The 26,386-nt window shown below is 37.5% G+C and overlaps 1 protein-coding gene across 1 annotated transcript; it reads right to left on the bottom strand.

Annotated features, from left to right (window-relative positions):
• Positions 1 to 14,830: 14,830 nt before the first annotated feature.
• On the bottom strand, positions 14,831 to 25,732 carry LOC139189350 (uncharacterized). The gene is made up of 2 exons (XM_070808216.1): positions 20,899 to 25,732; positions 14,831 to 15,998 (listed from the first exon to the last, which is right to left on the bottom strand). Exons 1-2 carry the CDS (start codon positions 22,826 to 22,828, stop codon positions 15,925 to 15,927), a joined length of 2,004 nt encoding a protein of 667 aa, XP_070664317.1. The 5' UTR covers positions 22,829 to 25,732; the 3' UTR covers positions 14,831 to 15,924.
• Between the last annotated feature and the right edge of the window lie 654 nt (positions 25,733 to 26,386).

The raw sequence follows: 26,386 nt of genomic DNA, 5'->3' as shown, positions 1-26,386 counted from the left end.
GCCTGTTTTCTTTGTTAAACCACATTTCCCTTACCTAGCCTAGATTAGGACTATCCATACCCTTGTTTTTAAAGCATAATGAAGCATGACTTAAAATGAATTCCTTTTGATTGTCCTTATGCAGAAAACAAGTGTGGGGGAATGAGATTTTTGTGTTTTGTGTGCCAAAAGAAAGTAATAAGGCACGGGTTAGAAAAGAAAAAGAAAAAAAAAAGAAAAGAAAAAGAGTTTGAAATAAGTGAGGAAAGGCTCACAAGTTTTGTTTGTAGTTGAAATCGGCCCTAAAAAGTTGAATGAATAACCCCATTGTGTTTAAAGTTAGTTGCTGCATTCAAAGGGAATTCTAAGCATCAATTTCATTACTTTGCTTATTATGCTTTAAAAACGTTTGTTTCCCTACCTTTCATTGTTAGCCAATCACCCCTAACCCCGTTACAACCCTTAACTTCAATCTTGAGTGTTATGTGTTTCAATATGTGGAGTTTGGGATTGGTACGAGCATATGGTGTCCCTGGTTCTCGCATCTAAGTAGTAGCATTCCAGTCATGAGATCATATCTATACATGCTTAATAACTCCAGAAATTGCTTTCTTTGCTATAAACATATGTGAGTGTTCGTTTTCATGTTTACATCAATCTTCTCACATACATCTAGTGTAGGGTAAATAGTCAGAAAATCAGAGTGAAAATAAGAGTGTATCTTGTAAGGAATTGAGCAAATTCTCTAAGGCATGTTACTACATTCAAAACATCGTTTTAATTGGTTATATGTGAACTAGTATGTGGTGACTTTGATTAAGTATGTGCTCAAGGGTAGGGAAGGCAAAAATCTGTGGTTATGATGATCTTTTGCATGTCATGTTGCATTGAAAATCCCTAAGGTAATTGTTGGAAGGTTTAGGTTTTGTTTTGTTCTTATGTTTTGTCTCTTTGTTTTGCTCGAGGACTAGCAAAAGCTAAGTGTGGGGGAATTTGATAGGAGCATATTTATGCGACTTAGTATGTTTGTTTTCGTGCATTTATGTTCTTAGTTCTTAGTTATGTTAGTAGTTTAAGCCATTTTTGTGTGTTTGTAGGTTCTTTGGGCCAAGGATGCAAGAAGGTGCATTTTGGAGCACTTTGGAGCATTTTTGGGCCAAGATTGGATGGTGCAAACATGGAGACATGAGGATGGACGAATTTGATGATTCAATGGGCTAGAAATCTACATGTGTGTGTGCAAAGTGTTGGCCTACAACTTCAAACATCATAGCTGCCATGTGATGGCAGAAAATGTGTTTATTGCTAGCTAAATGGATGAAGAACATGCATGTGCAAGTATAAACACCACATGGGCAGCAAGAAGGAAAGAAAACAGCAACACACACACCACATGGGCAGCAAGGAATCAGAAATTAAAGCATGGAAGAGTGGGAAGTGATGATGACAACACAAACACACACACACGGCAATGGAATGGAGTTGGCAGATTTCTACAACTTTGGTAGTGAATGGACAGCAAGGAATGGCAGAAATTGGACCACTATGAGGTGGATTTCTGGTTGGTCTTCCACTTATAACTTTGGGTGGCTTTGGAATGATTGTTTCTAGGTGGAAAGAGCACAAAAACAGCACACACACATGCAAAAACAAAGCTGGCAGCATCCTTTCTTCTTTGCCGTGAGTTGTCATGTCCATTGCCTTGCAATTCTTTTCATTTCCAACCTCTATATAAGCACCATTCAGCCTTCAAGGAAGACACACAGAAATTCATACACATTTCCATTAGTTCCAAGGCTTGCAAAGAAGGAGGAGTGCTTGGAGTTGTGCTAGCCATTCCATTGGAGTTGTTGGAGCATTCTAGGTGTATTCTACTTTGTTTCTCTATGTTTAATATCAATTGTTTTTGTTTAATTGCAAGTATGAGGAACTAAACCCTTTAGCTAGGGGGTGATTCGAAACTATGTTTATGCTTGCAATATGAATTGATTACCTTTGGTTGGAATTTCATAAGTTGTGGATTCAATTTGTTTAACCATTTGATTGATAACTTATTTATGTATGTTTATTGAGAGTGCACGCTTAATTTTCATGCATAAACATGACACTAGAATATAAGTGAGTTTCACCTAATCGTTATGAACTTATATTCACAAGTAGTGGAGGTTGCTTATAAACAATCGCGTTAAATGAATTCTTGGCACTAGTTTCATGCTTTTCATAGTAACGAATGCCTCGTCAACACTTATAGTTTTCATGATGCTTAATGATCTTTGATTGTATCTTTATTGTGCTTTTCACGTAAAGGACTTTTGGAGAATGTTGTGAATTGCGTTGCGCAAACCCATCCAATTCATTAACTTAAGGAGAACTTGACGGTTAATTTAAGCGGACCTAATTAACCTAGGGTGTTGAGTTTCATAATTTATCGAAAGACCAACTGAGAATCGATCTTGTATTGCAAGTGTGACATGTGTGGAGAAGAACCCCTTAAGCTATTCCATCATCCATATTTTTCATCGCATTTATATTTACATTTTGCCCTTAATTATAATCTGTCCATTTAATTTAATCTCGTCAAAAACAACTCAATTCCCCCTCCCCATATTTTGTTAAAGTCTTAGTCGTTCAAATCTATCTTATTTTATGCTTTTAAGTATTTGGAGTCTTTTGAACTTGTTTTGAGTCTTTTGGTTTGTCTTAGTGTTTTAAAAGTTAGTTTTATTTATTTGAGTCAAGTGTTTAGCACCCCTAGTTAATCCCCGGTTAGAACGATCCCTACTTACATCATTACTACAATTGTCACAAATAGGGTTTAATTTGTCTGCTTATATTTTACGCATCATAAGTCGATGAGTAAGATGTCTAAAGTATTTACCTCCTTGGATTTGATCCAAGGAAAGGTAACACTTTAGAACAGTTTCCTTGAAAGATATCAAGGAAAGAAGCATCATAAGATAATGGATTTCTCCATTGAGAGAAGAACGAACTCAAATAAGATTTAGTTCGTTGGATGTTATCAATTACCCATATATAAGATATACACTTCTAAGACAATATGATTGTCAATTAGAAGATCTTCCAAAACTTTCATGACTCCATAGGATGTAGTTGGAAAAAAAGACAAATCTTAATCATGTTAAGATTTGGGGTTGTGTGCTAATAAGCAATAGTTGTTTAAAGAATTATCTTGTGGGTATTCTTAAATTAACATTTGGATATCACTTCTATAAACCAACTAACAAATGTTGTTTGTTGGGTAGCTCATTGTAATCCTACACTAGGATTTGCCTAAGATAGAGCAAATGAACGAGGGATAGAACTCAAAGAATGGGTTCTTTAAGATACAAGATAGTGATCAACAAATATAACAACCTAGTTCCTATACCACAAGCTCCAAGGTAGTCAAGAAGGATTTATAAATTGTCTCAGTTGAATGGTTTGAACTTTATGATTATGTCATAGAGTTACACCTCTTAATTCGAAAGAAATAAGAATGAAAATCCTTATGACTACATTGAGTGTATATACGACATATACTCAAGGAAATGGTAAAGTACCATTTGACCCGAAATAATGAACCTTTATAGCTAATTGGTAGCTTAAGGTGACTACAATCAAAGAGATTGGTTGACTTTGAAGAAACCATCTTTAACGTAGTCTTGGTTTCAATTAATTTGAAGATTGCTAGCTACAACTAAATGGTGATTCAATGTTTGGACATAATATGGGTTTCCGAAACCATTATTAAGATAGTCTTGATAATGTATGTCTAAAACTATGAATCACAAGACATGTAAGTTGTAAAGATCCATCCATCATGAATCTTAGCAAGCTAGTGGGAGCTATAAGCGTCTTATGAGAGAAAAGATCAAATCGTTTGATTTCTCATAAAGATGTAAATGAATCTTTTGTTTACTAGGTTTACAAAAGATTAGTGGGAGTTAATCATGTTCCTAAATTTGAATATATATATATACACATATATGATATATTAATTTTGGAAATGAAAAGAATACTTCTTCGTTAAAGTTATGACTTTAAACATTCTATAAAGATAGAATGTATATGGGAGACATAGTCTATAAACATGGGATGGAAATCTATAATGATAGATTTCAGGATATAATTGGATTATATCAAGCCCTAATGATAGACATAAGATGCTAGGAAGTTTCTCATATGATGATAAACTTCAATCAGAAGAACAACTCTAGTGAGACTAGGAGGTAGCTCTTTTCAAAGGGAACGTACCCTTTGACTCCCAAATAAATAATGCGTAAATAGAATCCTTTATGTATACGCAAAAGGTGATTTATGTATTTCATATTGTATGAAAAACGTTGATATGAGTTGTACCAAAATCGGTACAAGACTATATCAATGCAAGCCCAGGATCAGAACCATGACAACTGTCAAGTGAATCCTTAAGTATTTGAGAAATAATAAAGGATGGATTCCTCAAGAATGAGGAAGAATTAGAGTAACGTAATGGAAGCGTAAATGTATTAGATTATGAATCTAATCTATTATTGGATGTTTCTTCATTATGAATGAAGAGATAATCAGATATCTCTTTATTATAACTAAAGAGATATTTGGATGGAAACATTAAAAGTAATGACTTTAGAGTGTTCCATTATGAATGCAAAATATATTGCCATATAGAAGCTTACAACAATGTTGTTTGGATGGGAAAGTTCATTTATGAACTCTTTATTCGGTTCCAACCAGAAAGTGTCTCCAGTGTACCGACACTACGACACTAATGAGGCGATAGCTCAAGCCAGGAAATCACGGTCTCATCAAGATCAGAACTCAAATGAGAGACTGAACCACATGATTGAGAATCATGTATAATGGTGACGTCGTTATTCTCAAGGTTGCTTCTATGGATAACATATAGATATCCATTGCCTAGGCCTGCTACTCAGCCATTTTTTGAAATGACTACAGAAGAGGTATCATCATTGATGACCAAGCTGATTGGCTCTAGTGCAAGTGGGAGATTGTTAGAAATGTGCCCTAAAACCAATCATATGATGATACTTTACGGACATTTCACATGTTAAACTAATCTAGTTTAATATCAAGGGTAAAGATTATTGTTTTAAGCCGTCTCATATAAATGTTATATGCTTAAACGATAAGTCCAAGGAATATGTAATTAGGAGAATGTAATTTAAGGAAGTTAGATTCATGAAACCATTCTCTTTTGTATACATATCCTAAACGTTCCTGATCATAGGATTGCCAATTGGGCATTGACAGTCCGTTAAGATTAGTACGTGATGTGTCTTCTCTCAAGAAGAGTGATTGGTCTCGAGTCATTGGTGTGATTGACACTAAGACAAGCATGTAGGTGCTCAATAGAGAATGAGTCCACTGAACACGATCAACGAGGAGTTCTCATACTCATGTCACATGAGAACTCATGGTTGGGATAATGCAAAGTAGTCCTTTGACCTGAGGCATCATAGTTGTCTTATGGTTAGGTCTTTGATCTTTGACTATGTCAAAGTCACTATGTCAGAGGGTGTCCACGGCATAGTTGGGGTTAAGTCACTTAGCCATGGAGGCAAGTGAATGCGCAACAAGGGATCTCTAACCTTCAAACCGTTTGAGGGAGAATACTCTATAATATGATTAAGAATCTCTGGCCAGAGTATGAATGAGATTTAGGATAGTAGACATGATTAAACTATCAAACCAAACAATGTGGTCAAGAGTATTGTACTAGAGAAAGATCGTATTGCATTGTAATCCTAAACTGAATAGGTTCTCCACCTCTTCTGATTAGCTTGGGTAACCATGATATACTGCTAGGTGTCACTCATGGTTTGTGGAAGTCCTAAACGTGTATAATCACTAAGGGGAGAATTGAAAGTAAGTTTCAATTCACAATCGATTTGAAAGAGTTCTAATCGCCCACTGCCTCGCTAAAAGGAACCTAATGGATCGTACACCGTGTAAGGTAGAGATTGAAGAAAAACCGGAGATGAGTAAGGATAATTAAATGGTTTAATTATTTGTGGCAAGGATTAATTAATATGTTAATTAATCAAACGAATAAAGTTCGTTAAAGACCTCAGGTTAGTTTTGGGCCTCAAGGCCCAATGGGCTTCGAACGTCAAGCCCATTGACTTAAGTTGTATGACAACTTAATGACTAAATATTCACAAAGGTCCAAACAGCCCAATAACACCCTATGGCCGGCCATATTGATAAAGGAGTGGGTTTTGGACTTATTACAAGTTTGCCACTCCACTGAAGGTAGGTATAAATATGACTTTATAGCCTTTTCTTCATTAGGGTTTCTTTTAGAGAAAAGATGAGAACACAAGCTCCATTTTTCTCTCTAAGAGGCCGGCCCCCTTGGAGGAGATTAGCTAGCAATCTCTCATCCTCCAAGGTCACTTATCTCTTCTTCAAGTCCATCCTTGGTGTGGAAAAATTAGAGGTTCTCAACTTTGGGAACTTGGAGAATCCTTTCAACCATCCTCATCCAAGAAACCCATGGATCTAAGAAGCAAGGAATGAAGGCCCTCTCCTTGGGTGATTAGCCTTTGCTTATGCAAAGAGGAATCAACAAAGGTATAAAATCTCTCAACTCACTTTGTTCTTGAGTTGAGTCTTGGTTCACCTTTCTACTAGGCTTTGAATTTCATGGGTAATGTTTTGTTTTGAGTGCATACAAGCATGATTCCGCCTTTAATTGTTAATTGCATGCCTTAGATGTTGCTCAAATGAACATGTTTTTCACAAAATTTCCTTCAATCTAAAACGCTGACATCAATATTTGCAAAGAGAACCAAGTGACCAAACGAAAAAAAAAAAAAAATGGAAGGGTCGAAAGAGGTGTGTAAAATTCCTTATTACGATCTAAATCGTTCCACACTTTGCCCAAAATTTTCGGCATATGCTGGTACGACAAGGGGTTATGGGATGTAGATCCAGGGAACCAATCAGGTCAAGCATTTCAAGAACAAGCTTATGGTTGGGTGAGAAGTAAGATGCAGGAAAGAGGGAGAGAAAATTGGATGGGAGAGAAATGGGAAAACGACGAAAAATGTCGGGAAAACGATGAAAACACTTTGAATCAGCAAAAGATGCCATGACCTCACAATCCGACAACCAGAGGTAGCAGAAGGGCAGGTCACAAGCATAGGGCAAAAAGGAACCCCGAGAGTGGTGGAAGCCAACAAGAAAGTGGGGGAGAGGAAGAGAGAAGAAAAAGAAAGAAAAAAGAAAAAAAATCAGGAAAAAAAAATCCAGTCGGGGGAGGGGGAAGGTGGCTATGGGATGGGGATGGGGAAAGGGCCAGGAGGAAAGAAGAGAAAATGAGAGAAACCAGCCCAAGCCTGAGCAAGGTACACTTCAAATTAATGGTATTCTTTTTCTTGTAAGTTGTGTGTGAGAGGTTATAAGTTTGAATCTCGTAAATGGCGAGCTCAAAACCAATTTACTCCCATGCTCTCACCATAAATATGTCGTTCTATATAAAAATAAAAAAATAAAATAAATTATAAATTCCAAGGTCTTGATCTTTTCCTTGTAATATTTGTGACTCCTAATATAGATCTCATAAAAAAGAAGAGGAAGGCAAACTCAAAAGTTTGGATGTGTTCCAATGTCCTAATCATTTCACCCATATCAATATTATCACCTTGGATAATCAACTCTAGCACCTTCGCAACGGATTTGAACATAGAAATGATACTAATCAATGTACCATAACGTGGTCCCCAATGTGTATCATTGGGTTACTTGAGACAAGTTTTTTTTATGAGCCTCGAACCGTTGTAAGACAATCATTCTCAAGAGTATTTGAAATATCGTATATCTAAGTGTTTCAAGACGCCTACACAGTACTCCAGTAGCATTGACCAAACCATTAGACTATGTGAAAAAAGCGACTATCTTACCATTTGGTTTGCTACAACCACAAGTACTAGTTGAAGTTGATGTACAAAACAACAAACATAAAATTAATGCACACGAGTGTTCTCTCAAATGATACTTTTGAGACCATTGAACCCACCTTTCATAATAGTTGCTCCATCATAAGCTTACCCACATAACATAAACATGCTCAATTTAGATGTAGAAAACAATTGACCAATGACACTTTTTTGTGACTTGGAAGTGGTGTAACTGACATATTGAACTCCTAAAAGGAAGCGGATCCCCTCCGGACCCTTTGAAACTGAGCCTCCTGACTAAGGGATCTGGATTGTTAAAATTTGATCTAATGGCTACAAATAGGGGGCCCCTCTAAAAGTTATAATAATTGTAGCGGTTAAATCAAATTTCAACTGTCTGAATCTCTTAATCAAGAGGCTCAGTTTACAAGGATCCAGAGAGAATCTGGTTCCCTCCAAAAAACCTTTCAATTACTTGCCCCTTGCCCACATAACGAAGCACTACCTCCATAAGCTCCTTTATTGAAATATCATAGGATTCTTCAACAATATAGAAAATAATTTTTCTTTGGGAAATTTTAATTAAATCCATGTAACCTCTTTCTACACTCAACTTAAAATTTAAATGTGAATTGTCTCCTTTACCCTATTGCATAATTACCATCCAGTACAAGATGAAACAACAATAAAACTAAAATTTATCAATAAACCCACACCCAATAATCAAATCCTACCATCACACAATCTTTATCCTACTTTAATTATGGCTAAAACTTTAAGAGCTCTCATAGAAAAAAACAAGCTCTTTTATCAATGGATGGTAATTTGAAGTTTTAAATCCTCAAACTAAAGTATGAATCGATTTATGCAAGTATTTTTCGCTTGATTTCAATTTTTTTTTTAAGTTTAGGAACAAAAATTCGGTGATAGTAGAGTTTCTTATATTTATGTGCCCTATGAATGTTCCTTTGAATTACATCTTTACTTCTAAACTACATTCGTTTTAGGCATTAGAGATTCTTTGGTCCTATCTTGATAAGCTTGTGCAAATCATTAATCTTCCTTGAATTTTGGTCGTTGATTTCGAGGATGTAAAGTTCAATCTTCAAGCTTGACAAAAGAAGAATTCCAATAGATGCCAAAAGCCTTGGATCCAACTCCAAAACAAAGAACATTGACGAATCTAGAAACACTATAACTACCTAAAAAATAATGGGAACTAGAGGCCAGCAAGATGACTGATGCTTTTCAAGACCGGTCTCAAATGCAAGTTAAGCAACACAGCCAACTAGAAAGGGAATGACAGAAACCAAGGGCGGAAAGCCAAGCATTGGCCAGGTTACATACACAGCAAACAGAAGAGCCATGACCTTGAATCCCGTGGTAAAGAAAGCAGATGTCAAGTATCCTCTTATGCCGGTGATGAGACCCCATGTATTTGGACTGAACAGCAGATATGGCTTTTGCACTCTATCAGTTACAAGCAGGAATGTTGCAAGACCCATATAAAATATGAAAGCAGGCATATGTAAGCATGGGACTTTATGTTTATGCAACTAAAACTATGGGGACATGGATATCAAGAAAACAAGATATCGAACTGTTATGTATATGGAATATTCATAAACAAGTAGAAATTTCACCAAATTATTCAACTTGTCCATAAAATTCGAACTCCATAAAGCTTTTATTCTCATAAATAAGTACAAACTTCACCAAATTATTCATTTGGGCTTTTATTTTCTAAATGGTGTAAAGATAAATTTACATTTTAAATTGGGTTTGTTAGGGTAGTTTAGATAGTAAATTTGGGTTTAAAGAGATATTAATTCTTTAACTAAAAATAATATGAATATAAAAAATAAGTTGAGTGTAGAAATATATTAGATGAGTTCAAATAAAATTCATTTTTTCTTTCATATCATCGGTTACAACTTTAACAATTTCAAGGGACACTTATATTGACACGATCTTTCTGGAATGCGGTAGCCACAAGTTTGATATTTCCCTTGCAACACGACCTTAACTTCCTTATCACCATCTACAAGAAATTGTGGAAAACCGATATAATTCCCCCAATTACATGATGTTGGTGATTCATCGTGACCAGAAAGGGAGGAATTGGTGGTAATAAGAATCTAGTGCAAGCACTTAATGCATTCAAGCATATGACAATGAGTCCGGATTCTCGTTGAATTTTCTTTATGAGGATTTCAGGAATTTGTAAATCGTGTCCGTTCATCGCACATTGTGCGATTAGAGATTATTTTAAATATTTTTATTTAAAAATAAACATAAATAGTACTTGATAAAAAATGGCGCACGATATATAATGAACATATACGATTTACAGATTCTCAGAATCCTTACCCAAAGGATCCGGAGAGGATCTATTGGTAATACAATAATTGTCACGAGCTTTGTTTATTGCTTCAAAATCTTGGTCAAAAGAGTCCGGCCGTGCAAAGGCAAAATCCTAGCCTAAGACCATCTCCAATCCTGACCTAAAACCTAAAAATATTTAGCCCAGAAAATTTAGGTTTTAGCCCAGAAACAGCTTTTTTACTCCAACCCTTTTGGCCTAAAATTTTAGCCTCAGATTATCAAAAAATGAATTAAGGCTAATTTTTTTTTAAATTAACTTTTTAAAAAAAATTATGTAGACTATCCTAAATTAATTTTATGAACATTTTAACCTAAAAATATTTAAATTCAGATAAATTTTGAAAAATCACTAAATCAATACATAAAAATCATGATAAACCACATAAACTTAAAAAAAAATATTATTCTAACCGTTGGAAAAAAAATATTTAAATTCCGATAAATTTTAAGATTATTCTAGCCATTGGATTTACATTTAGACCGTTAGATCTTTTTTTTACCGTTAGATTTGATTATATTCGATTTAAGCCGTTGGATTCAATAATATATAAATATAAAACAAAACAAAAATTGAATGTGGACCTTTGGATTAACCAACGGTCCAATTACCAACACCACCCGATGAAGAAAAGTAGCCGTTGGCTATAGGACAATGCCCACTTTTCACTCTCATCTGTGGGTCCCAGCAGCTTTTGTGGGCTAAATTTGTGACCTATATTTGCCTTCATTTTAAGTTTTAGGTTTTAGGTTTGGTTTAGGTTTTGGGTTGGAGTGGATTTAGGGGGGGGAAGGGGAAAATTTAGGTTATAAGTCACCATTGGAGATGGTCTAAGGGCTTGCCAAAAGGCAAGATGACAACACGTTGACGTTAGCCATATATATATATATATATTTTGTTTTTTGAAAGATTATATTTACACATCTTAAATTATTTTTTATATATCTTTTTAGTTTTTTAATATTTTATACACACCACTAACACTTGATAGAAAAATATTAAAAAATTAAAAAGATGTGAAAAAAGTAATTTCAAGTGTGTGAATATAATCTTTTTTTTTTTTTTGTGTTTACATGCACTATGTGAGTGGGAGCAAAGGTACATGTGGCTCGATCTGGTACACTTTTCATACTCTAATCTAACAATCCCATTTATTTCCTATTAAAAATTAAAAACAATAACTAAAAATTTAAAAAAAATAATTCGTTGAAAAATTATAGAAAAAATTATAAACTTTCAGATTGTTTTTTTCTTCTAAATCCTAAAAAAAAAAAAATTATGACTTTGTTTCCTATAAATATTTAACCATCGTCCTCATTCTCTACGCCAAAACTCCATACAAATTTTTTTCTTTCATATCTTTGTTTGCCTAAAAACTAGATTGTCAATAGGGATGACAATAGTTTGGTTTAGGGATGTAAGTGTCATATCTATTCTTATAACCACAAAAATTAATCATATCAATAACCATAAATTAACCATCGAGAATTATCCGTAGTTATATCCATTGTAGTATTTGCCCAGGCCCCCATTTTGCCAAGAAAAAATGGGTGGACTTATCTTAAGGTGGGTCCCACTAGTTCAAGTAGTTCTCACATTATATCTCTATTAGATGTAAATAGATCGTAAACATAGTTTTTACAATTAAAGTTTTCATCTCAGTGTTGAAGATGATCTTACACGTACAATTTTCTGTTACGGATTGAACAATGGGTAAGTCTCCATTCCAGGAAAGAAACAAATACCATTATATAATATGTGTTAAACAACGTGCAAGTCTTCATTCGAATTTACCTGATCTTGCTCCATTATGATGTAGATGCTGGAAATTATTCAATATGATCCAACCTTAAGTATGGCCTTTATTGGTGTCGTTACTTGTAAGTGAAGGCTAAAAGGAATTCCTAATATTATACGGATATGATTATTATCTTGTGGGAATAAGGATGGCCTTAGGGTTAGGGGTTTCTTTTAAGGAAAACTAATGAAAAGAACTTGAAAACTTTGAGTTTTAACGAAAAAGACAAAAATGTGTTGCAAGTGAATAGTACCATGATTGATATTTTAGAGCTAAAATGTAGTTTTTCGTTAAAATGAACAGTACCGGAAGCTTTTCGTTAAAGTTCCATTTCTTTTACGGACAGAACTCTACACTCCCCATTGAGTTGTTGTATCAAGGCTTGAGAGTTTAAAGAAGATCGCATGATTCTCAAACTAGTTTGAGGTACTATCCTGGCTGCTCTGCTAAGTCCTTCAGATATGTCTTCTTTCGGTGATCTATTTATATAAATATTCACGATAACAGTAGAATCTAATAACCAAACATATATATTATGTCATCTGGTAAGATACTATTGCTCTATATATGCATATTTGTGTATGTACGTATATATACCTAGACCTAGACCTGTATGCTAAATAACTAATATACATATAGAAAAAATATCCTTTACAACAGTGGGCCTAGCCAGGAATTGTACGTAATTGGGTCAGAATACCAACAAAAGAAAACTTCACTAAACCATTTTATCGAGCATCTAGTAAGCATCTACCAATTCATGCCAACATATGCTCGAAGTTTATGCCAACATATGTCAACAAGCACTATTATTTGTAAACGCTTGTTAAGGGTGGATGCAAAATTATGTGGAGTAACGTTGAACACTGCTAAGGCTTTTCAACTAAGGTATTTCATTGAGCACATTGTGGCACAATACAGTCGCGCACAATAAAAGTCGCACACAAGAAGAAAGAAAAGAAAGACAAATATGATAGAAGAAAATAGAAGCATGAGGAAAATGTTGTAATTTAGTTTTCCTTAGTTGTTTAGAAGGGTCAAATACAATATACAAACAAATATACATGGAGTTTTGAAGTTGTTGAAATTAAGAACAATCAATGACTCCATGCTGGCTCCTCTACTAATTTACAATTATAGTCAATTGACACTAAAATGATTTAACGCAGTTTCAACAAAACTATGGCTGTTTTTTTTTTTTTTTTTTTGACAAGAAACGATAGCATAGTCTTTCATTAATCAACACCAAACAATTACAGAGTGTCATTGGGTACATAATTCCAGTGACCAATAAATTGATCTGGAATGAATTTGCACAAAACAGACAAATAACAGTAAACCCTTAGTAGACACCCACAAACCACACAATCGCCATGCGCACAAGAACTACCAGTACATATCTATCACAATAAACGATAGTCGCAACAGAGAGATACCGGCAGACACAACGGTCATCGCTGAATAGCGATGCCACAAAAAGTCATCGCGAAAGTGCGAGATCACATCAAAGTCATCGTTAGTGGACGAGACTCACAATACACAATGCACAAAGGCAAAGACCAAATTAGCCAAAACACCAGTGCCACTGCGGTGCACAAGGGCGAGAGGAACTACAATACACTGAGAAGGGATTCGATGTACAACTCATAATAGGGGGAACGAGGCACTCATGCCAAGGGCACCTACAACTTCCGGACAGTGGGACGCCGACATCCACACACAAGCCGAGCCGAACCGCAACGAGATGTACAGGCAAAGCTCCCAGACCAAGCCCATTTTCTAGAGCTGAGAGCACCGAAGCCATCGAGGAGGGTGACTGATGTGCAAATTACTTGACACACAAATTAAACCCTCTTTTTGACAATTGTAGTATAGATGTAAGTAGGGATCGTTCTAGGCCGGGGATTAGGAGGGATTGCTAAACACTTGAAAACTGACTTAAAAACATAAAAACAAAATTTAAAACACTAAACTAGACTCAAAGAATGCAAAACTATACTTTAAAATACTTAAACAAACATAAAACTCAAAACAGCAACCTAATGACTCAAAACTGCCTAAAAACCACTTTCTGGGCAGTTTTGAGAACCTAACAAGAACTTGGACGAAGTTGGATGAAAACTTGAATCAAAACACTTAGAAACACAAATCAAAACACTTTCTAACTAATCTAAGACTTCAAAATAAAGGGGGATTTGTTTTGGACGAAAATTGAAAACAAAACAGAAACTTTAAAATAAAACAGATTGTAAAACGTTTTTGGATGAAAAGGATGGATAAAAGGCTAGTTAGGAGGTTCTTCTCCACACATGACACACTTGCAAACAAAATGATTTTCAGTTGTTCTTTCAATAAATTATGAAACTCAACACCCCAAGTTAATTAGATACGCTTAAATTAACCTTCAAGTTCTCCTTAAGTTAATGAATTGGATGGAAAAGCGCATACAACAATTCAAAGCATTCCTCAAAGGTTCCTTACGTGATGAGCACAATAAAGATACAATCAAGAATCATGAAGCACAATGAGAACTATAAGTGTTGACGAGGCATTCGTTACTATGATGAGCATGAAACTAGTGCCAAGAATTCATTCAACGCGATCGTTTTCAAGCGACCTTCACTACTTGTGATTATAAGATTGTAACTATTAGGTGAAACTCCCTCATAATCTAGCATCATATTCATGCATGAAAACTAAGCGTGCACTCTCAATCAACATACACAAATAAGTTATCAATCAAGTAGATGAACGAATTGAATCCGCAACTTATGAAATAACAACTGAATGTAATCAAATCATATTGCAAGCATGTACATGGTTTCGAATCACCCCCCAACTAAGGGGGGTTTAGTTCCTCATACTCACAAAGCAAAGATACATAAAATTAGACATTAAAATCAAAGGAAAGAAAACACCTAAAATGCTTCAACTTGGTAGCAAGTGCATCCAAGATTCCTCTTTTCCCTTGCTTGCGGCATGAAGCTTGTGGACAGATTTTTGGGTGGATTTATGGTGTAGAATGGATGGGGAATTTTGTGGAAGGGTTTAGGGTGAGAGTGGAAGAGTGTTTGATGGTTGGGGAGTGGTAGAGAACTAGGCAAAGAGGGTGGAAGAAGGTGGAGTGGCTTTTATGTTTTCTAGGCACTAGAATGGTGTTTTTGGGGTGTTTTGCTTCCTAGGGTGTGTATGGACGAATTTCTGTGATAAAATGATGAATATGGGGGATTGTTCTTTGGCCAAGGGGTGTAAACATGTATTTATAGGCCCCAAAAACCTTAGAAAATCAGGTTAGGTTAAGGATGAAAAGCATGGTAATTTGTGTGTGTGGTGTGCAATGGTCCAAGGGTGAAAATGAAGTGATGATGCAAAGTGTGAAGGGTAAAATGGAGTGGTCTTGAAGCTAGGGAGCATGAATGATTGTGTACATTGCATAGAGATGGAAAGGGAGGTGAAAATGTGTCAATAAATGGGTCAAAGGTGCAGCAACATGTGGTACACAAGGCATGGGATTCCAAATGTGAATGATGGAGCATCAATTGGTGCATGTAATGGATGTAAATGTTGTCTAAAATCTAATGAGTGAAGGGAACAAGAGGTATCAAGCAATTGAGTGTAATAATTAAATGAGTTGAAGCATGAAATTAGAAATTATGTAGAGGACAAGAGTGATCAAGCATGGCATGGAATCCAAAGGGAATTCTATGTGGTTTGCATGGCAAGGAATGCAAGTTGGGGTGACAGATTTTTGGGCTGTTTTCTTCATCTTTTGGACCATAATTCTTCATATTCTTGGCCTCTTTAGTTCTCAAATTCGTCCATCCACTTGGCCCATGCATTTGCTATCCATTCCAAGCCCGAAACATGCTCCAAAGGCCTCCAAAATGCATCTTCTTGCATACTTTGTACTTAGAGTCTGAAAACACACGAAAATGACTTTAAACATTAAAATAACTAAGGAAACACGACATAAATGCACAAGAACAAGCCAACTAAGTCGCATAAATATGCTCCTATCAAATTCCCCCACACTTAGCTTTTGCTAGTCCTCGAGCAAAACAAAGAAATAAAACGAAACAAAACAAATAAAACACAACCTAAACCTTCCAACATTTGCCTCAGGGATTTCCAATGCACATGACATGTTAAAAATCATTATCCCCACAGATTTGAGTCATCTTTACACTTAAGCACATACTTAATCATAGTCACCACTTACGAGTTCACAATTAATCAATTAAAACAATGTTTTTGATGTAGTAACATGCCTTAGAGAAATCACTCAATTCCTTACAAGGTATGCACTCAATTTTCACTCAGATTTTCTAACTACACACCCTATACTAGTTATATGTGAGAAGATTGATGTAGATATGAAAACGAACGCTCACATATATGTATCATAAAGAAAGCAATTTCTGGAGTTAATAAGCATGTTTAGATATGATCTCATGAATGGAATGCTACTACTTAGATGCGAGAACCAGTGACACCATATGCTCATACCAAATTCAAACTCCACATATTGAAACGCATGACACTCAAGATGAAGTTAAGGGTTGTAACGGGGCTTGGGGTGATGGCTAACAAATGAAGGATAAGGATAACAATCGTTCTTAAAGCAATAGCAAGTAAAGTAATGAAATTGAAACTTAGAATTCACTTAAATTGCAGAAATCAGCTTTTAGACACGAAAGGAAAATTCAAGCAATAATTAGGGCCGAATTCTATGTTTTGGACCCTTTCTTCAACAAGCAGCACTTTAAAACTCTTTTTCGCATATTTTTCAACTCTTTTTTTTTTTTTTTTTTTTTTTTTTTTTTCAACTCTTCTTTTCTTTTCAACAAGCATAATAACTCACACTTCCCCCACACTTGTTTTCTGCCATACATTAATCAAAAGAAATTCAATTTGAATCGTGTTTTACTATGCTTCAAGAACAAGGGTATGGATGGTCCTAAACTAGGCTAGGTAAGGATAATGTGGTTTAACAAAGAATGTAGGCTATCAAGGCTCAATGGGGTTAACTTAAACATATAACGATATGGGATACATGGCAGTTTGGCTTTGGTGGTGGTAACTACACAACTTCATCTTGAATATGTGTTATGCAAATCAATATCATGCTTTGAATGAAATGGGCATGAGTTCTAGCATTTGGAACTAAATGATGAAACGCCTTCTAAGTAGTAACCAAGCAAAGAAAAATGAGATCATGCAACGACTTTAGAAAACAATAATGCACAGATTATCAACTCTCCAAATAACGTTTAGGCTCAAGTCTCACAAGGTTGTAGCGTTAGTTTGAGTTCTTTCCTTCAAGCATGTTACAAAAACTAATTTTTTTTCTTTTATGATTACATGTGATTTCATAAGTTATAACCACAACCACGCATAAATAAAGAGTAAATCAAACTTTCATCCATGTTTATAACTCTCTTTAATAGTCATGCAATTACAAAACGAATCCTCATCATTGTGTTGGAAGGTACCCTAAGACACAAATAAGCACACAAAAACAACTCTTTTTTGGATTTTCAAAACAATTTTTCAAATTTTTATGAATTTTCGGATTTTTATGTCAAAACACACTGAAACACTCCAAAACAGCTTAAAAATACTTAAAACAGCAAGGAACAACACTAGAAGTAATGGGTGATAAATTTCTACGAATTTCATGCAAAACAATGGTTACCCCCCCACACTTAAATCAAACATTGTCCTCAATGTTTCAAGCATATACTCACACCAAAAACAAGCAAATAACAAACGACAAATAAACATGACAAATATGGCAAAGTAAAAACCAGACAGAGTAGAGTTTAAGAACGCAAATCTGGTTTTGGAGATAGTTGATCTTGTTGACTTTCCACAGCTTTGATCTTGAACTGGATTGGAATTGTACGGCGAAGCTTTGCTCTTTGGTGATGTTGCAGTTCCTTATTTGTTTTCCAAGCAGATGTGGCAGCTTCTCTAGTTCTTCAGCTCGGACTCCTTCCGCTGGGATGATTGTACGAGCTGCATTCTTCTCTGCTTGTTTCTTCTGCACAACGGGCAGGCACGAGGGAGAGGTGTTGGTCTGTTTCTTTCTTCAATCTTTCCAAGTGCCCACCTCTTGCTCTCTTTCTCCTTGTCCTTAGTTGAGGATGAATCAGCACGTTGTCTCCACATGCTTCGAGGTATCATCTTCACTTCCCTTATACGTGAGAGACGAAGCGGAAGCATAAGATGATGAGTACTCGAGAGCAGGTGCTGGCTGGAGAAAGGACAGGGAGAAAGCATGATATGAGATACTCGTGCTCTCAACCTTTATGATATGAAATACTTGTGCTCTGGATGGGTTGTTTGCAGGGGTATCCCAGGGGATGAAAAATACAGATTGACTTGAGAGGGTTTGTTGGAAAGCCATTTCAGAGAGGATGAAGGGTTAAGTGAGGCTGAAAGTTGGGTGAGACTGCTTCACTTTGAAGTTCAACATTTATAGAATTTTCTTAATGGCTGGGAAGGCATTGTTCCATTACTCGTGTCGGCAAGCCTGGGATAATTTAACAGTAGTTTCCACGTGCATTCCGCTTCTCCAAAAAATTTCGACAGATTGCGCGTGATTTACGCAACGCAGATGTGCAAATTGACAGATGCTAACACGTCTCGATAAAGCAGAGGTCTCTTTAATATCCGGAATTTACGCTTCGAGTTCTGAGCTTCGTTGAGGGCAGAGATTGCATGTGACAAGTGCTGACGAGGCTGAGAGAGACGGATGGTTGAAATCGGTGCTTCGACAGACTGCCCGTGATTTTCGCAAAGCTGAGTTGCGTGTGATGGGTGCTGACGAGGCTGAGACAGTTGACACTCTTCGGTATCTGGAATTGGTGGTTTGTGAGCAAGCCCAACTTTTGAGAAAGCTGGCGCCTCTTCGATCTCCGAATGGCTTCTTCGATTTCTGAGCTCACCTCTTCGATCTCTGAAATCCCATCGCGTGCTGATTTTTATAGAGGTATGCAGGACGTTCAAAGCACACTTGAATTTCTGCCTGAAAAAAAACTCTCGTTTTGCACTTTTACGATCTTGACTTGTCCGATCTCCTCTTTCTTTAACACCTCTGAAAAATGTCTGGCCCTTCCGACCGTCGTTTTGACTTGAACCTTAGTGAAGGAGCAGCCCCTCCTTCTCCAGACAACATATGGCGTCCGTCCCTCATATCCCCTACTGGTCCTCTCACCGTTGGGGATTCGGTGATGAAAAATGACATGACCGCTGCGGTGGTGGCCCGGAACCTTGTCACCCCCAGAGATAACAGACTGCTCGCTAGACGGTCTGATGAATTGGCAGTTAAGGAGTCTCTGGCTCTTAGCGTGCAGTGTGCGGGTTCTGTGTCCAACATGGCCCAACGCCTATTTGCTCGAACCCGTCACGTTGAATCGTTGGTGGCTGAAATACAGAGTCTCAAAGAGGAGATTAGAGGACTCAAGCATGAAAATAAACAATTGCACAAGCTTGCACACAATTATGCCACAAACATGAAGAGGAAAATTGACCAGCTGCAAGAAACTGATGGTCAGATTTTACTTGATCACCAGAGGTTTGTGGGTTTGTTCCAACCGCATCTGCCTTCGTCTTCTGGGGTGGCACCGCGTAGTGAAGCTCCAACTGATCAACCTCCGATACCTCCTCCTTCCGTGGCCCCACCGACTGCTGAGACTCCGCCGACTACTGCAACTCCGCCGACTACTGCGACCTCTCCCAAGCAGCCTTTGTGAAGGCTCTTCCTCTTGTATTATGTTATGTTTCTTTATTTCCCAGATTCCTGTTCATTTCATGAAGTTTAATGTAAAAAATCCCTTGCATATTTGTTAATATTTCAAAATAGAAAATCATAACCAAAAATAATTAAACACGTAATAAAATTGACAATCAAGCAGAATAAATGGGTTGCCTCCCTTAAAGCGCTTGCTTTAACGTCTTCCAGCCGGACGATGAACACCTTCACTTCTCCTTGGAACCCACGACATGCAGTGGGATCTCCTCCACAACATGCTCCACAAAGTTCTCGTAGATTACATCCTTGAACGGAAATGGATAGTGATGTTTGTTGATGGGTGCGTTGTGTTGCCTAAGGTTCATGTTCATACGCCCACCATCGGGGATTTGCTTGGGTACCTGCACCAAAGAAGGGAACCACCTATCAACTTTAATGGAAATTGGATTTGGATTAGGTGGCTTACCTATGTGTTGTGATGAAGTGGCAGCAATGTGAACATTCTTCCCCATGGTGCGTTCGGCCAATTTGAGCATTTTGAGAGCAGTGGTCGTATGGTCCTTGTGCGCCACTCCAATTCCCTCGTCTTGCATGGTTCTTGATGCATCCTTTGTGCCTGGTGCTGAACGGTCCAGTCCTATCTTTTCAATTTTATCAATGGCACAACAAGAATGAACAACATTAGGAGTCTCAATGGATTCAGAAATTTTGAAACTAATCATGTCACCACCAAATGCCATAGTGACTAATCCTTTGGCCACATCAATCTTCGTTTGAGCCGTTTTCATGAATGGCCTTCCAAGGAGGATGGGCAATGAAGGGGCATGGTCCGATTCATCCATTTCGAGGACATAGAAATCTGCTGGGAAGATTAAATGATCAACCTGCACTAAAACGTCTTCCAAAACTCCCTTTGGATAAGCGTTAGATCTATCGGCCAATTGTATGATTACACCATCATTTTTCAATGCTCCTAAGTTCATAGATGCATAAATGGAATATGGCATAACATTTATAGAAGCACCTAAATCAAGCATGGCAGATTTGAAACGGGTATTACCAATGACACACGGAATTGTAAAACTTCCCGGATCTTTGCATTTGGGAGGTAGTTTATGTTGCAAGATGGCGGAGACATTCTCGCTTACATGTACCACCTCTTTCTCCCGGACACGTTTCTTTGTTGTGCAAAGCTTCTTTAAACACTTGGCATACTTCGGGATTTGCTTTATGGCATCAAGGAGGGGAATGTTGACATGCACCTTTCTAAATGTCTCTAGAACATCTTTTTCCTCCTCTTCGTTCTTTGATTGCAAAAATCTGCTAGGAAAGGGGACATTGGGCAGATTAGTGTTCGAAATCACAAAATTTGGAACATTCTTACCTGAGGTGGACGGATGGGATGTCTTAGATAGCTGCGGCATGGGTGATGGTACCCTTGCCGTGGGGTAGGTGTTCTCATCTTCTTCGAGTTGTATCTTCTCATCTTCCTTGTTTCTCACCTCTTTTCCACTTCGTAATGTGATAGCCTTTGCAGATTCGAAGCCACCCTTTGGATTGACCACCGTAGTGCTTGGTAACTTACCATTTTCACGGAATTGCCCCAAAAATTCGACCATTTGGCCCATTTGCTTCTTCAGCTCATTAACCTCCTTTGCTTGGTTCTGCATTCCCTGCGCCATGGTGGTTAGTAGCTGATATGTTTTATCATCATTCATAGACGTACCTGGGTTAGTTTGGGAAGATTGTGCCTGAGGAGGTGGTTGTGGTTCCATTGGCCTTGGAAAGAAACCCGGGGGTTGTCGGAATCCACTTTGTTGGCCATATTGTGGTGCATCTCTCCATCTGAAATTGGGTTGGTCACGCCATCCCGGGTTGTATGTATTGGAGAAAGGATCATTCCTTGGTTGGTTTTGATTCCCATAACCTACAGCATTGGCCGATTCCCATCCTCCATTCTCAATTAATTGAGGGCATTGATCAGATTGGTGTCCTTGAATGGAGCATACACCACAGATTGTAGTTCCTTGCGTTTTGGGGCCTTCAACCAACTGCGATAACATAAACGTAAGGTTAGCCATTTGGGATTGTAACTCAGAAATAGAACTTACCTCATTGACATGATGTGGCCGTGGGGTGTCTCTTTGCCCAACACCTTCATATTGTTGTGCATTGAGTGCTCGATTCGCAATGAGGGTTTTGGCATCCCTAGGTGTCTTATCCACTAGAGCTCCTCCTGCGGAAGCATCCAACATTTGCCGTTCAAGTGGTAAAAGACCTTCGTAAAAGTATTGAAGAAGTAGCTCCTCCTTCATCTGATGCTGTGGACAAGAAGCAACAAGTGATTTAAATCGTTCATAATAAGATGGGAAAGATTCACCTTGGCTTTGCTGAATTCCACTTATTTTTTTACGAAGAAGAATGATGCGAGAAGTTGGGAAAAACTTCTCCAGAAACGCCCTCTTCATACTCTCCCAAGATGTAACTGTACCGAGAGCCAACTCGTATAACCAATCCTTGGCTTTGTCCATTAAAGAGAATGGAAAAGCCTTCATCTTTAAAATACTTCCGTCAACTGTAACCGGAGTCATACTTGAGCACACCACTTCAAATTCTTTCAAATGTTTGTTCGGATCCTCCATGGACAGCCCATGGAACTTTGGAATGTGGTGGAGCAAACTTGACTTTAATTCGAACTCTTCGGTTTTACCTTGAGCAGCCATGGGATATTGGATACACAATGGTGCGGCATTATCCAAACCCGAGGCGGCAAGCTCCTTGAGCGTACGGTTGTCCATGGCTATACCTTGCTCTTCTCCACCCACTTGTGTCGTGGCCTTCTCTTCAACCTCAACTTCTTGCTCTTCTAATTCAGGCTCGGGACTAGGAGGATTAGACTCTTGCAATTTCTTTTTCCTTCTCAAAGTCCTCTCAAAATCACCGTCAAAGTCGGAGATATGCTCGCGAACAGGTTGTGAGCTACGGGTCATAAACTAGTACCTAAAAACAAAGAAAACAAAACAAATCAGCAACTTAAACAGAAACTTAAACAAAATACAATAATTCGAAAGAAAACAATCCAAGAGATTAGCAAAGTTGCTAATCCCCGGCAACGGCGCCAAAATTTGATGTGCAAATTACTTGACACACAAATTAAACCCTCTTTTTGACAATTGTAGTATAGATGTAAGTAGGGATCGTTCTAGGCCGGGGATTAGGAGGGATTGCTAAACACTTGAAAACTGACTTAAAAACATAAAAACAAAATTTAAAACACTAAACTAGACTCAAAGAATGCAAAACTATACTTTAAAATACTTAAACAAACATAAAACTCAAAACAGCAACCTAATGACTCAAAACTGCCTAAAAACCACTTTCTGGGCAGTTTTGAGAACCTAACAAGAACTTGGACGAAGTTGGATGAAAACTTGAATCAAAACACTTAGAAACACAAATCAAAACACTTTCTAACTAATCTAAGACTTCAAAATAAAGGGGGATTTGTTTTGGACGAAAATTGAAAACAAAACAGAAACTTTAAAATAAAACAGATTGTAAAACGTTTTTGGATGAAAAGGATGGATAAAAGGCTAGTTAGGAGGTTCTTCTCCACACATGACACACTTGCAAACAAAATGATTTTCAGTTGTTCTTTCAATAAATTATGAAACTCAACACCCCAAGTTAATTAGATACGCTTAAATTAACCTTCAAGTTCTCCTTAAGTTAATGAATTGGATGGAAAAGCGCATACAACAATTCAAAGCATTCCTCAAAGGTTCCTTACGTGATGAGCACAATAAAGATACAATCAAGAATCATGAAGCACAATGAGAACTATAAGTGTTGACGAGGCATTCGTTACTATGATGAGCATGAAACTAGTGCCAAGAATTCATTCAACGCGATCGTTTTCAAGCGACCTTCACTACTTGTGATTATAAGATTGTAACTATTAGGTGAAACTCCCTCATAATCTAGCATCATATTCATGCATGAAAACTAAGCGTGCATTCTCAATCAACATACACAAATAAGTTATCAATCAAGTAGATGAACGAATTGAATCCGCAACTTATGAAATAACAACTGAATGTAATCAAATCATATTGCAAGCATGTACATGGTTTCGAATCACCCCCCAACTAAGGGGGGTTTAGTTCCTCATACTCACAAAGCAAAGATACATAAAATTAGACATTAAAATCAAAGGAAAGAAAACACCTAAAATGCTTCAACTTGGTAGCAAGTGCATCCAAGATTCCTCTTTTCCCTTGCTTGCGGCATGAAGCTTGTGGACAGATTTTTGGGTGGATTTATGGTGTAGAATGGATGGGGAATTTTGTGGAAGGGTTTAGGGTGAGAGTGGAAGAGTGTTTGATGGTTGGGGAGTGGTAGAGAACTAGGCAAAGAGGGTGGAAGAAGGTGGAGTGGCTTTTATGTTTTCTAGGCACTAGAATGGTGTTTTTGGGGTGTTTTGCTTCCTAGGGTGTGTATGGACGAATTTCTGTGATAAAATGATGAATATGGGGGATTGTTCTTTGGCCAAGGGGTGTAAACATGTATTTATAGGCCCCAAAAACCTTAGAAAATCAGGTTAGGTTAAGGATGAAAAGCATGGTAATTTGTGTGTGTGGTGTGCAATGGTCCAAGGGTGAAAATGAAGTGATGATGCAAAGTGTGAAGGGTAAAATGGAGTGGTCTTGAAGCTAGGGAGCATGAATGATTGTGTACATTGCATAGAGATGGAAAGGGAGGTGAAAATGTGTCAATAAATGGGTCAAAGGTGCAGCAACATGTGGTACACAAGGCATGGGATTCCAAATGTGAATGATGGAGCATCAATTGGTGCATGTAATGGATGTAAATGTTGTCTAAAATCTAATGAGTGAAGGGAACAAGAGGTATCAAGCAATTGAGTGTAATAATTAAATGAGTTGAAGCATGAAATTAGAAATTATGTAGAGGACAAGAGTGATCAAGCATGGCATGGAATCCAAAGGGAATTCTATGTGGTTTGCATGGCAAGGAATGCAAGTTGGGGTGACAGATTTTTGGGCTGTTTTCTTCATCTTTTGGACCATAATTCTTCATATTCTTGGCCTCTTTAGTTCTCAAATTCGTCCATCCACTTGGCCCATGCATTTGCTATCCATTCCAAGCCCGAAACATGCTCCAAAGGCCTCCAAAATGCATCTTCTTGCATACTTTGTACTTAGAGTCTGAAAACACACGAAAATGACTTTAAACATTAAAATAACTAAGGAAACACGACATAAATGCACAAGAACAAGCCAACTAAGTCGCATAAATATGCTCCTATCAGTGACACCACCATGGAACCGAGTTGACGAGGGGGGATCCAACCCACCTGCAGCACAGATCTAAACCCCATACCAGGAAAGCGAGCACCAAATTGAAGAAAATCTTGAAAGGGTATGGCTCGGGTCGGGGTATAGGGCATAGATCCATGGATATCTGCACCCAAAATGGTGGGAAAGAAGCAAGGGAGAGGAGAGGAGGAAGGCAAAGGTCGAGAATGAGGGGTCGGCGTGAGGAGGTGGGAAGAAACAAGAATGGCGAGGGGTGGAGGATGGTTGAGATGGGGAAAATGGGGGAAGAGGAAGGGAGGAAGAGCTAGGAAAGGGAGGGGATAGGCTGCCACCGGCTCCAGCCATAGTCAGAGGCTGGCGGCAAAGGGGTTGACAGCTAGGGTTTGGTTGAAAGAGGGAGAGCTTTTTGGGAGAGACGAGAGCCTCCAACCCTTTTTCGTACACTTGTTTGTTTTTGAAATGTAGACGGCTAGGGTTTGGTTGAAAGCCGTCTCCGTAACATAAAATTATTTGGTCGGTTTTTATGTTTCCACATATATTTTGAAATGTTGGGTGCTGCAATCATTGGCTTGCAAGGACTTCCACAATAGCTAGTTAAAAAGTATAGTCAAACAGACAGCCCACCAACAGAGACAATGACATAGAAAATAACTCAAATAGGGCAAGTACATGGTAACTTTTTATTGCATATATAACCTTTTCTTTTAACTCAACTTTGTATACTTCGATTCGAAGTTCTCGGTAAGTAATTCCCGGGGAAGTCATTCCGCGAAACCTAATATAAAAGTAAAACTAATGAAAATGGTTTGAAAACTTTGAGTTTTAAGGGTAAAGTGAATAGTACCAGGATTGACTTTTTAGTGAAAAAATGTGGTTTTTCGTTAAAGTGAACAGTACCGGGTGCTTTTCGTTAAAGTTCCCTATAATTAAAGCTCACCGGATTTTTTTCTAAATTTCTTTCCGAATTTAATTGTTGGTGAGCTGTATGAAAGGTTTAGGTCGTAATCCATTTTTTTTACTTCCAAAATAATAAATGGTGAAAAATGTGTTTGTTGAGTTCAGTTTTTATTTATTTATTTAATTTTATTTTTGTGAGGGTAAAAGAGAATTCTATTCATGGTAACCAAGTCATACAAAGACAAGCATATGAAAAACAAATAGATGGCTTCTGAAAAAACTTGACAAACAAAATCGAATAGGAAAAAGCTCGAC

Source organism: Malus domestica, chromosome 11 (genome assembly GCF_042453785.1).
Source record: "Malus domestica chromosome 11, GDT2T_hap1".
Lineage (NCBI taxonomy): Eukaryota > Viridiplantae > Streptophyta > Magnoliopsida > Rosales > Rosaceae > Malus > Malus domestica.
The sequence above is the reverse complement of the archived record's forward strand: the minus strand, read 5'-3'. Positions and strand labels throughout refer to the sequence as shown.

Coding starts and splice junctions, on each gene's coding strand:
- LOC139189350 (XM_070808216.1), bottom strand. CDS start 22,828: ATGACCCGTAGCTCACAACCTGTTCGCGAGCATATCTCCGACTTTGAC. Junction 15,999..20,898: donor TACAATTCCGTGTGTCATTG/GTAATACCCGTT, acceptor GTGTGTTTTCAG/ACTCTAAGTACAAAGTATGC.